Source organism: Chanos chanos, chromosome 7 (assembly GCF_902362185.1).
Source record: "Chanos chanos chromosome 7, fChaCha1.1, whole genome shotgun sequence".
NCBI lineage: Eukaryota > Metazoa > Chordata > Actinopteri > Gonorynchiformes > Chanidae > Chanos > Chanos chanos.
In genome coordinates, this window is record NC_044501.1 from 30,683,861 (window position 1) to 30,697,000 (window position 13,140).

Consider the following 13,140-nt stretch of genomic DNA (forward strand, 5'->3'; position numbering starts at 1 on the left):
TTGATTCAAGTGTCTTTCAGTTACAGCTTCAATCTGAGTTTCAATCAGTTGAGCATCCCCTTGAGAAGAGACCACTCTCACCTGAGTCTGTCCCTGAATATAGACCTATGTCTCCTGAATTGCTCTTATTAACAGATGTCCGTTCATCTTCACCCATGTCAGTAAATTCAGTGACCGAAGATAGGGCGTTACCTCCAGACTCACCAATACCACAGTTTGAAGGCTCTCATCTTGAATGCAAAGTATCAGGATATAGATCATCGTCCCCTGACTCTGTATTGTCAGACACTGAATTAGAAGTTGCCGATGACATATTTATTACCGTTGACTCAAGACCTTCATCGCCAGAATCCAGAGTATCAGTGAATGAAAGCAGGCCACTTTCGCCAGATTCCCCTATACCTGAATTCGGACTGCCAATACCTGTAACCACAGTGACGGGAACAGGATATAAATCATGTTCTCCTGAATCACTAATTTCAGAAACAGAATGTGAAATCTACCCCACAGACTTTACAGTCTTAGAGCCGAGATCAGAGTCTCCAGAATCTGTTGTATCTGAAGCTGAAGTTAGACCCCTTTCCCCAGACTCCTTACCTGAATACCGAGCAATGTCACCTCAATCTGCAGTGTTTCTGCCAGGCATTAGAGGCTCCTCACCCGAATCAAGTGAATTTATATCATTGTCACCAGACTCACCCACACCACAATTCTCATCTTTGCTCTTTGAATCAGCAGTGGTGACAGGATATAGGTCCTCATCACCAGATTCCGAAACGTCAGACGGAGAATTTGAGTTGAATGTTTTCACTGCTGTGGCTCCTAGTTCCAGACCCTCATCACCTGAATCAACAGCATCTCTGAATGAAATCAGGCCCCTATCACCTGACTCTCCCATACCAGAATTCACAAAATCCTTGCCTGACTATGACATATCAGGATACCGAACATCCTCACCTGAATCTTTGACATCAGAAATTGAATGTACACCATTAATGTCCGACGTCCAAGCTCTTGAGAAAAGCCGTGAGTCTCCAGATTCAGTGACATCAGTGAATGAATTTAGATTTCTATCACCTGACTCTCCCATACCAGAATATTCTACATCTTTCTTTGAGCCAACTTCACTTATACGATGCAGATCCTCATCGCCTGAATCTGTTACATCCGACATAGAAATTGAGCTAAATGTTTTTACAGTAGCAGTAGCTGAACACAGACCATCCTCACCTGAGTCAACAGAGTCTGTTCATGAAAACAGACCACTCTCACCTGATTCCCCCATTCCTGAATTTAGGAAAGCAGTTCCTGAGTTTTTTGTCTCACTGTCTGGTTCCAGATCATCTTCACCTGCAGAATCTGTCGGCTCAGAAATTGAATTTGCACCCTTACTCTCAGATTTCATAACTTGTGAAGAGCGTCCAGAGTCACCTGAATCTGTTATATCAGAAACTGAAAATAGATCCCATTCACCTGATTCATTATCCGAGTACAGACCTATGTCACCTGAACTTGTCGCATTAACGATGGGTTTTAGAACATCTTCACCAGATTCAGTTGCGTCATTTAACGAATATAGATCATTATCGCCGGATTCACCAGTACCACAGTTTTCTCCTCCACTTTTTGAATTAGCAACTGTAACAGAGTCCAGGTCCTCATCCCCTGGATCTTTATTATCAGACATGGAAGTGGAAATATATACATTTACTGCTCTGTCCAGTGAATGTAGGCCATCGTCTCCAGAATCAACATCATCTGTAAATGAAAATAGACCATTATCTCCTGATTCACCTATTCCCACGTTTACACAATATTTCCAGGAATTCGATATAGCAATAATAGGCTACCAATCATATGCTCCTGCTTCAGTATGTTCAGATGCAGAATATGAGTCTTGCCTGTCTGACTTTTCTGATCTTGAACAAGAATCAGATTTGCCAATTGATTTTGCATCTCTTCGTCTTGAGCGTAGACCCTCGTCCCCAGAATCAATGGTTTCAGTGGATGAAAGCAGACCTTTATCACCAGATTCACCCATACCAGAATATTTTATCACACTATTTGAATCAGCAACCACAGCAGGGTACAGATCCTCCTCACCTGAATCTGTTTCATCAGATGTATGTATAGAGACAATCGTATTTGCCGACCCAACAATGGAAAGTAGGCCTTCATCTCCTTGTTCCACAGCATCCATGAATGAAAACAGACCTCTGTCACCAGATTCCCCCATTCCTGAATTTAGGAAAGCAGTTCCTGAGTTTTTTGTCTTACTGTCTGGCTCCAGATCATCTTCACCTGCAGAATCTGTCGGCTCAGAAATTGAATTTGCACCTTTACTGTCAGATCTCATAACTTGCGAAGAGCGTCCAGAGTCACCTGAATCCGCTATATCAGAAACTGAAAATAGACCTCTTTCACCTGATTCATTATCTGAGTACAGACCCATGTCACCTGAACTTGTCACATTAACGATGGGTTTTAGAACATCTTCACCAGATTCAGTTGCGTCATTTAACGAATATAGATCATTATCGCCGGATTCACCAGTACCACAGTTTTCTCCTCCACTTTTTGAATTAGCAACTGTAACAGAGTCCAGGTCCTCATCCCCTGGATCTTTATTATCAGACATGGAAGTGGAAGTGTATACATTTACTGCTCTGTCCAGTGAATGTAGGCCATCGTCTCCAGAATCAACATCATCTGTAAATGAAAATAGACCATTATCTCCTGATTCACCTATTCCCACGTTTACACAATATTTCCAGGAATTCGATATAGCAATAATAGGCTACCAATCATATGCTCCTGCTTCAGTATGTTCAGATGCAGAATATGAGTCTTGCCTGTCTGACTTTTCTGATCTTGAACAAGAATCAGATTTGCCAATTGATTTTGCATCTCTTCGTCTTGAGCGTAGACCCTCGTCCCCAGAATCAATGGTTTCAGTGGATGAAAGCAGACCTTTATCACCAGATTCACCCATACCAGAATATTTTATCACACTATTTGAATCAGCAACCACAGCAGGGTACAGATCCTCCTCACCTGAATCTGTTTTATCAGATGTATGTATAGAGACAATCGTATTTGCCGACCCAACAATGGAAAGTAGGCCTTCATCTCCTTGTTCCACAGCATCCATGAATGAAAACAGACCTCTGTCACCAGATTCCCCCATTCCTGAATTTAGGAAAGCAGTTCCTGAGTTTTTTGTCTTACTGTCTGGCTCCAGATCATCTTCACCTGCAGAATCTGTCGGCTCAGAAATTGAATTTGCACCTTTACTGTCAGATCTCATAACTTGCGAAGAGCGTCCAGAGTCACCTGAATCCGCTATATCAGAAACTGAAAATAGATCTCTTTCACCTGATTCATTATCTGAGTACAGACCTATGTCACCTGAACTTGTCACATTAACGATGGGTTTTAGAACATCTTCACCAGATTCAGTTGCGTCATTTAACGAATATAGATCATTATCGCCGGATTCACCAGTACCACAGTTTTCTCCTCCACTTTTTGAATCAGCAACTGTAACAGAGTCCAGGTCCTCATCCCCTGGATCTTTAGTATCAGACATGGAAGTGGAAATATATACATTTACTGCTCTGTCCAGTGAATGTAGGCCATCGTCTCCAGAATCAACATTATCTGTAAATGAAAATAGACCATTATCTCCTGATTCACCTATTCCCACGTTTACACAATATTTCCAGGAATTCAATATAGCAATAATAGACTATCAATCATATAATCCTGCTTCAGTATGTTCAGATGCAGAATATGAGTCTTGCCTGTCTGACTTTTCTGATCTTGAACAAGAATCAGATTTGCCAATTGATTTTGCATCTCTTTGTCTTGAGCATAGACCCTCATCCCCAGAATCAATGGTTTCAGTGGATGAAAGCAGACCTTTATCACCAGATTCACCAATACCAGAATTTAGACCGCTGTTATGCAAAGGATTTATGCCTATTGTAATAAACAGGTCACCCTCACCTGAATCGGTAACATCTGATGTGGAATTAGGCTTGCTGTATTCCCTATCTATGGAAAGCTTATGTGCAGAATATAGACCTTTTTCCCCAGAGTCAGTAGTATCAATAAGTGAAAGAGAACTTTTAGCTACTGATTTTTCTGCAATTCAAAATGAGTTGCTAGAACATGAATCACTCATAACAGTAGACTTATTACCCCCGTCCACTTCACCAGTGACTGAATGTGTGTCTTCAGCCCCTGACACTTTGTATACAGAACCTACATCTGTATTACCACAATTAATGGTACCTGACACTGAAGACCGATTCTCAACCGATCTCTTTTGCACTGATGATGGATCATTTTCAGCACGAGCACTTGAGCATAGATCAGCCAATGAAATGCCTCAGAGATTGCCTGACAGAGGAGTATTTGAATTGCCTAATGTAGCTCCTGAGCCTTGTCATTCACTGGAAGAGTCCATCAGAATAGTACCTGAATACAAACTTGTTTACAAAGCTCTGCCGTTTACTTTAAGGTCTCATGTTTATGACCCCCAATACAAAGGAGAAACATTCTGTTCTAAGCCAGGTGTATTAGAGTATATGGGATGTAGGATGGAAATTGTTGAGACGCCTGGGTTAGAGGAGGTGGATAGAACAAGCCAGTTGGGTGGTGATGGGGTTTCACCTGTAGCTCCCGATGTTCCTGAATATTTGGAGCCAAGAACTGAGAGTGAATTGTTGTCCCTTAAAACAACGGATACTGAATACAGAGATTCCTCAATAGAATCGTATCTTCAGGGATCTTCAGTAATAGAAGAAGAAGGCAGGACACTGTCCCCTGATTCTCTGTGTGAATGCAGACCTTTATCTCCCATGTTTATTATGTCAATGTCAGACAGACAGTCTTCACCAGAATCAATGACTTCAGTTAATGAAAATAGACCTCTCTCTCCAGATTCACCTACACCTCAACATGGACTTGCACTACAATGTGCCATGTTACTAGATGGTAGCCGAGCCTCATCTCCTCAGTCAACATCATCAGTAAACGAATATAGAGGACTTTCACCTGATTCACCCATACCTGAATACTGCCCACTATCACCAGTGCCTGCTGACTACAGAGATTACAGAATACAAAATATTCCTGAAACTGTATTCAGGCCAATATCACCAGTAATAGCTGATGTTAAAACATTTGGTATGACTGCAGTAAGGTCAGAAGACATCTTTGTACCACGTTCCCTGCTATGGACATTAACTGAGGAAAGACCATTATCACCCACGTCTCAGACATCAGATACTGATCTCAGGTCTTTATCATGTCATTCTAGTCCATTTGACTCAGAATTCAGATACCCTTCCCCTGAGGCAACAAGTTTAGCAACTAAATCTGCTGAATCTGCCTCACCCAGTTTATTATGTGAACTGGAGCATCGACCTGAATCTCCTGAATCAGTAGTACGTGAGTCTGAGGTTGGAGATTTATTTGTAGATGGTAAGGAGGGCTTAACAGGTGATGTTACACCACTGAGTCATGTGACATCTGAACAAAGTAGAACACCAGCTGGGTTGTTACCAAATTCTGCCATAAGCAAATCTGGGCAACAGGAGAAGGTACCGTTCATCAATGAATTTCCACCAGAGTCAAGCCAAACAGATCAAAGCCAGCAGCCAAGCCAGGAGATCAAATTTGAATCTGGCTCCAGCACAGTGGAGCATATGCCAGCAAACACTCCAGAAGATACTGTGTGTCAAGAGGTTAGAGAAAGAGGCATAAACTTCCAAGGAGATGATCAGAGTGACAAGATGATTAGCGAAACACTTGTGGAGTTTCAGGACAAAGGAGAAAAACATAGAGAGCAGGACCATGGAACTTACGAGTTAACATCCCAGGGGTCCCGAGAAAGGGTAAGAGGTTAAGCATGTCACTGTGCTTCAGCCAAATATTAGCACCTGAGAGGAATACAATAACATGTGACATGACAGAACGGGCTGATTTAAACTCCACAGTTTTCACTAACAGATGAAGTTGGAATGGATTGCGCTTGAGAAATGGATGGACGTAGTGTTGCAGATTTTGGGAACACTGATTAAGAGCAGTAGAACTCACCCAAAGGAGATATTACCTGATTTTCTCAGAACTGCATGGCTTGGCATCCAAACTCTAGTGTATTTGGATTTTGATTAATCTTGAGACAGTGTTTTGTCTTGCATTACATGTAGCATGCTTGTCTCTATGGCATCTGCCTCACTCAGTCATATATCAAAGACAGCTGTTAATTACCAAATGTATCACCTTACATTATTTGGCAAATTTGACATGTTTTGCTTTGTTTATTTAATTTTCCACTACATTTCACCTTACATATGATGCATAAGAAATTAATTCTTAACTTCCTTTTCAGGCCCAGCCAAACAAAGTCTCAAAAAAGGAAATTCAGTCAGTACCACAAGAGTCCATGGACTTAGTGCAGATTCACAGAGATACCACCTCTGTTACATTACCAAAGAGAGCTACTGTCTCTGAGGAAGGGTCCTCTGAACTGAATCAAAATGTCCCTGGACATAGTAAGTTAACCATTTTAGAACAGAAACTTAAAGAAGTAGCATCATCTCTAGCTGAACCAACAAGTGATGCTGCCCAGGTCATACCAGAATTCCTTCATGAAACATCAGAGCAGATCAGGAAGAATGATCCCTCTGAACAAATACCTGTTTCAGGTAAATCAAAACCAGAATCTGCTCCTGTCTCACCCAAACTCAGTACAAGTACCTTTAGCCCTGCTTCATTACCGCAGCAACCCAGAAAATCTGCCAAGTCAGTGCCTGAACTGATGAAGGACTTCTCGGGAATTCATCAAATAATTACCACTCCTTTCCAATTCAACCAGCAAGACACTCACAGAGCAGTAACACCTAATCTAAGTGGCTCCTCTTCCCAAAGTTACAGTTTTGGGCCTCCTAGCTATGATGCTGTAATATCAGCAAACTTGAAAACACCATCTGCGTACAGTGATGTTTCACCAACTGATTTAAGTCCAGTTTCACCAGTATTCAGTGAATCTAACACTGAAAGAGAAGAGCCCACTGATGTTCCTGAATCTCTTATCAAGGAGGCTACAGAGACATTTGGTGGTTTTCAACTGTCTCCTGAGTTCAAGCAAGTCCTGAGTGAGTTTGAGAAAACACTTGTATCACTTGAACCAGGACAAGTACCCGCTACTTCTTATCAAAAATCAGGCACAAAACTCCCAGTCACACTCAGTTCTAAGGAAGAAGCTCAAGAGAACAAGAGTTCAGAGAAACCTAAGGAACCTGAAGAGGACTCCAAGCTAGCAATACCTGTCCATACAGATAGTGCTGAATCAGATGCTGAATTTTTTGACTGCAGACAAACATTTTCAGATGTCTCAGAGCCAGAGCCAGAGCCAGAAGTTGGATCAAATGAAATAACTGATTTAGAAAGGACAGCTTATCAGATCCAGGAACCCCCATCTCTGTCAAGCAGCCCGGAATTTCTCAGCCTAAGAGGTGCTCACAAATTCAGAGAATACGACCCTTTGCAAAAGGGTTATCACCAACGACCAGTCTCCTGGGGAAGTGAAGAACTTGATTTGCCCATTGTTCTTGAACCTGAGGATGAGAGTGGAAGTGAACTCAGAGAGGAGAGTGCTTTGCCTTATGGGTATGCAGGTCATCACTTATTTGCAGAAGAACTTCCATCGAGAGAGGTAGCCAAATATGATGATGATGATGACTCACTAGGGAGGGTAAGCCTTTGAGCATGGATGCACCTCTAGCTTCTGCAAAGAATGCCGTGAATCCCTGGACGTATACAGCAATCCCATCGTGTGAGCTAATAATCTGACCCAAACGCACACGGACTATCCTAACAAAAGCTATCTAATGCTTGACTGCATGCGTATCCTATAGGTCTGCCCACTAAACCCAAACATAGTACGAAGAATTTGATATGGGGTGAAAATACTGCATTGTAACAATACTTCTTTGCTTCTGATTTTCATTCTGAACTGTACATTGTTGCACAGAAATGCTCTAGTAAACAATCTCATGTGTTTGTGCCATGATTCTGTTCACTATATACAAGCTTGTTTTTGGTTTTTATTTGGTTTGCTATCCTGTCATGCACGAGTGATTTATGTTTGATTTCTTACAGTGCCTTCTCTCTCTTCATTTTTATGGATCATAACCATAATTTAGCTTTTCATCAATCATCACCTAAAATCAGCTAAGTCTAATTTAACTGGGTGTACATTGCTCAGTCAAAATGTTCATGATATGCTGAAAATGTGCAGTTTGTTACTCCCATGCAAAGAGAAAAGAAGGAATGCAAGAAATATCTCGGCTGCAGTTTTTGCCTGTGGTGAGCAAAGTTAATTGTTTAAATACGTTCTAAAAGTGAATTCCACACCTTTAATGTATCTCTGCTGACTCTCAGGACATAGCAGAGGAACTAGGTTTGCTCTCGGATAGCTCAGAAGAAGAGGTGCTGACCACCAGAGTGGTCCGACGGAGAGTAATTATCCAGGTACCAGATTCGGGGGCTGCATGCTGGATTTAATTTTCCACTGCCCCCATTATTTTGCGGTGTGGTGTTTCAGGATGGAGGGGCTTTTTTATTTACAGAAACTAATGTGTTCTGGTGCTTGGCTTCACTTGTCTGTCCTGCTAACTGTTGTGTCGAGGGGTTTATGAAAATTACTCCACAAAAAAGGCTTTTCTGATCTCGTCCTCACTGTTTCTTGAATCTCTGCCAAAATACTGTCTGGAAGGACTTAAAAAAAAGGAAAAAAGGGGGTTGCTTGTGGTGTTCATTTCTATCAATGCCAGCATTGTTCATGTCAGGTTCAATTTCACAGGTTTTTTTTTTTTTTTTACGTTTTGCTTGTTATTATGCAAAGATGGTGATGTGAAGATGCCTGGTGAGTGGTTTGGCAAACTCTCCCTGAGTCCTTCTCAGCCTTGTCACTTAACTTTCTATATCCTCTACAGGGAGATGAGATGCCTGAAATCCTTCCTCAGACAGTCACTGAGGAGCAGTACACAGATGAAGATGGGAATATGGTAGTCAAGAAGGTCAGTGAATCCTCAATGAGCGTATTGTCCACTCAATCCAAGTACTGACAACTCATTCCTTTAGACATAGTACTTGGGGTTTTTTTGCCTCTCTTCACATTTATCATATGGTTTCATGCACCCCCTTGTGGCTACTGAGAAAAACCATACATTTGAGTGATTGTTTTAGATAGTATATTTATTTCTCTGATGCTTTAAAGGCCTGAAGAGTGACACTTCTTTAAAAAGACTGAATTATTTGCCTATATTTAGTGATGTATCTAATGACATTTTAATCTGAAAATTTGTATATCCTATCCTTGCCACAGATCACAAGGAAAGTGATAAGAAAATACGTGTCGGCAGATGGAGTAGAGAGGGAGGAAGTAATGATGGAGGGATCTCCTCAGGAAGCCATCACTGTAGATGAAGCTGACAGTTTCTCCAAAGTGGTGAAGAGGACGGTCGTGAAGAGTGGGGGAGATCAAACAGAGGTATTTTCTTTCTGTATATTATGTGTTTTCCTGAACATCAGCATCACTTTTCAGCACCATATTGAGATGAAATCCCATATGTGTGCAGCACATTGGCTAAGCACTACAGAGAATGCACTCTGGGAACAATTCTTCATTGTTTAAAAAAATTGGTTAAAGTTGGCCTCCATGAGAAATGAGTAAAATTTACTCATCAATGTCGATGACATCATGATCATGGAATAGCTTTTTCTTTTTTTTTTTTTTTTGAAAATGTTAAAATGTTTTGTCTTTATAATTTTATAGGTGATGTTCTCTGAAGCCTTGCCCATTGGTGAGGCCACAGCTTCGGAGTTTGAGGTCGAGCCTGTCCAGGGTCGAAAAGTCAGCAAAGTTGTCAAGACGATGGTGGTACAGGGTGAGCGGATGGAAAAACAAATTGGCGACCCCTCGCTGTCAGCAGATCTCCCCTCAGCCAAAGAAGACTTTGAAAAGGTCAGTGTCTAGACAAAAGGACATGTGCAGCTCTTTATATTTCATTTGGATGTTTATTCAGAAGCTTTCTCCATTTCAGTTCAAGTCTTTTAGACTTTAAACTAAACATGTCTCAGTGGTAGTTGTTAGTTATTATGAAGTGTGTGCTGGAGTCTTTCTGTACATTTGAGACATTTGCAAAGATCAAAACAAAGTGCCCAGAAAATAATAGGTATATAGGATAGATGTCTATACAGTCCACACATTAATGGGTATTCTCAGTATCTTAAAATATATCCTTGTAGAATTTCATATTTGTATTCCAAGGTGCAACAGATGTTGATGTTTTTTTTGCATTTAAAAGGCCTTGAGCTATGCAGGGGGCTTTGGAAAAGTATTACTGCCTCATTTAATAGAGAAGGAAGTTGTAAAGGAGGATGGATCAGTGGTGAAAAGGTCAGGAGGTGGCATTAAGCATGGTGTGGTTTAAGAGCATGGTGTGACAGTAAATCTTTGCCATTGACTGTTTAACACAGAAGCATGTTTAGCTATATGAGTTGTTTTAAAGGAATAGTTTAAAACATGGATAACACTTTTTGCTCAGTAATAGTGCAGCATACTGACTGGTATTGATTACTGATAGCCTCAAAAAGCGTACAGTTCAAGAAGAATTGCTCCCACACTTTGCTTCCATGTAGTCAACCAAGGTTTCAGGTCTAAGTTGAGCTCAAAATTAGCTATACTTTTGCAAATATAACCATTCAAATGTGTGTTTGCTAACTTGCATTGCAGTTGCTTGATATTGTCTACAATCATACTAAGTTACAGAGCACCTTATACTACCCTGCCTTTGAGAAATATATATATATGTACAAAATTCTGTCCTTGAGCATCCTCCACCTGGTCTATCTTTTCCCTCACTCTTGTTGTGTCTGGGTTCAGGACTCGAATGCGTAAGACGCGTACGCAGAAGAGGACTGTGGTGAGGGATGGCCAAGGCAGACATATGCACTTGGAGAGGCTGGATGACACCCCAGAAGCCCTGCAACCAGACGACCTTCAGCAACACCTGCACCAACTGCTCCTGCGTTACTGCACCAAGGAGGAGAAGGAAGGGGAAGAGGAGATGGAGGGAGCAGAGGAAGGGAAGAGGGAGGAACATGAAGAGACAAAAGAATGATGCGTTGCTCGTTGAATCATATTTTTTTTCCCCCCTCGTCCTGGTTACACCATGTCAGCAAACTCCCCAGAAATTTGCTTCCCTGTTATGACTCCATCCCTCTCACTTCATAACCAGTGAATTCCATGCTTTGAAACCCTGGATTGTGGTTTAGGTTTTTCTTTTTGTTTTGGGGTTTTTTTTTTTGTGAATATGGAACACTTTATTATTATTTTTATGCCTGAATATTCTCCTTTTCTCTTTTTTTTCTTTTTATTTTCCTTTTATTTGCTCATTATGTGACCAAAGATAGCTTAAACTTCATTTTTGAATGACATATATAGATACATAGATGTTTGTTGTTTTATTTTATATTTTTGGACTGCCGTGGTGGAAAAAATATATTCAGAATGTAAAAAAAAAAGTAAAATCCGAAAAGCAGCAAAAAGGTCGTCGTGGCAGTAAGCCTCATTCGCAGACCTCTTCGTTTAAAGTCAAATGGAAAGGACATTTGTAAATAAAGGGGAGAAAAGGATGGACTGGAAGAAAAAGAAAATCTGCGGCATATATTGCAATGCCAACCATACCTGCTGTATAATTGCACCAGTACACCACTTAAATAATAACAATAATAACAAGTGGATCACTAGCTCCAGATTTCTCCCAAATGTCTTGGGTGTTGAAGTCTTCAACCTGAATGGACACTGAATTGCAATGATCACAAATAGAGAAACAAAACAAAATAAAACAAAACAAAATGGAAAAAGTATTTCAAAGATTTTAAAAGGGAATGAGAGTCATACTGCAGTCATGCGATGAAATTTTGACGAAATTCATCTTTATTCCAATGGAAAATTGAAATGGCTATGGCAGAAGCAAACCATGACTTAATAGAATCCACTTTCAGATAGCATTTACAAAGCCAAGTTAAGCTAAAGCTTGTGCTACTTCATGGATCATAACTGTCTAATATGGGCTTTGCAAACTAAATCCCAACATGTGCTCTTCGTCTGTCTTTTGTTTCGTCTTTCATATTTACGTATTGTGTTTTGCCACAGGTCCGTACATAGGACAGTGTATGCCTCCACGTGTATAGCTAGCGTGTGTGGCTGCGTGTGTGTGTGTGTGTGTGTGTGTGTGTATGTACGTATGTGTGTGTGTCCTCACAATGTAGGTTTCCTCTCACCGACTCTGCAACCCAATGTCAGTGTAAATGAAAGTAGTGATCGGGAATGTTGTGATTTTGATTCTCTTTTTATTTGTGCACTCAACAAATACAGAACGTTCCCCAATTCTTTTTTTTCCTATGGCTGAAATTCACACTTAGCGAATCCCTGACGTGTTCTTCCTGAGCTTTTACCACGCTTACGAGCTTAATCTTAATTCTATTCCCCAGCAGTGGTATTTTCGCGGAGATTGTCTTTGAGAGCTTTGAACAAGTCTCTACAGGTTGTGAAAGGAAAAGTGAAGAGAATGTGGTTTTATTTGTTTTGTTTGATTTGTTTTTGTTGATGTTGCAAATGATGTAAAATAAAAAAGTAATAATCTCACAAGTGTCACAAGTTTCTGAGGGATTCTTCGATTCCACATGTAGAAACTCATTATGTTTTGCAAGCATACTCTCAAATTCATTACCTATGTAAAATGCTTATCTGTGGTGTTTATAGCCCAGGTGTGTCAAATCATATGGGTGTTAGTTGTGTAAGGGAGTGTGTTGCATTTTAAAAGGATGAAATGGTGTCACAAAAATTTCATATGAATGAACTTGTTTGTTCAAAGGATTTTCCGGCATATTTGCGCGATATTTTAAGAATGCTTTTCATCAACAATTTGCAGGACTAGAGAGATGACTACGTGCTGCTATACCATAACATCTAAAGTTCAAACTTTATACGCGATTCTTGTTAATCAGTCAAATGGCAAATGTTACTGGTTCATCAAGTATTTCTGTGAACCATAAGCC

At 40.6% G+C, this 13,140-nt stretch overlaps 1 protein-coding gene across 1 annotated transcript in view; it reads left to right on the top strand.

Moving 5' to 3' along the window:
* ank2b (ankyrin 2b, neuronal) overlaps positions 1-11,198 on the top strand; it is an 82,491-nt gene extending 71,293 nt beyond the window's left edge. Inside the window, exons 48-52 of the mRNA XM_030780510.1 lie at positions 9,009-9,092; positions 9,401-9,565; positions 9,851-10,039; positions 10,383-10,474; positions 10,961-11,198. Coding sequence (XP_030636370.1) covers positions 9,009-9,092; positions 9,401-9,565; positions 9,851-10,039; positions 10,383-10,474; positions 10,961-11,198 — 768 coding nt within the window. The remainder of the gene's footprint in view (positions 1-9,008; positions 9,093-9,400; positions 9,566-9,850; positions 10,040-10,382; positions 10,475-10,960) is intronic.
* Positions 11,199-13,140: the final 1,942 nt, after the last annotated feature.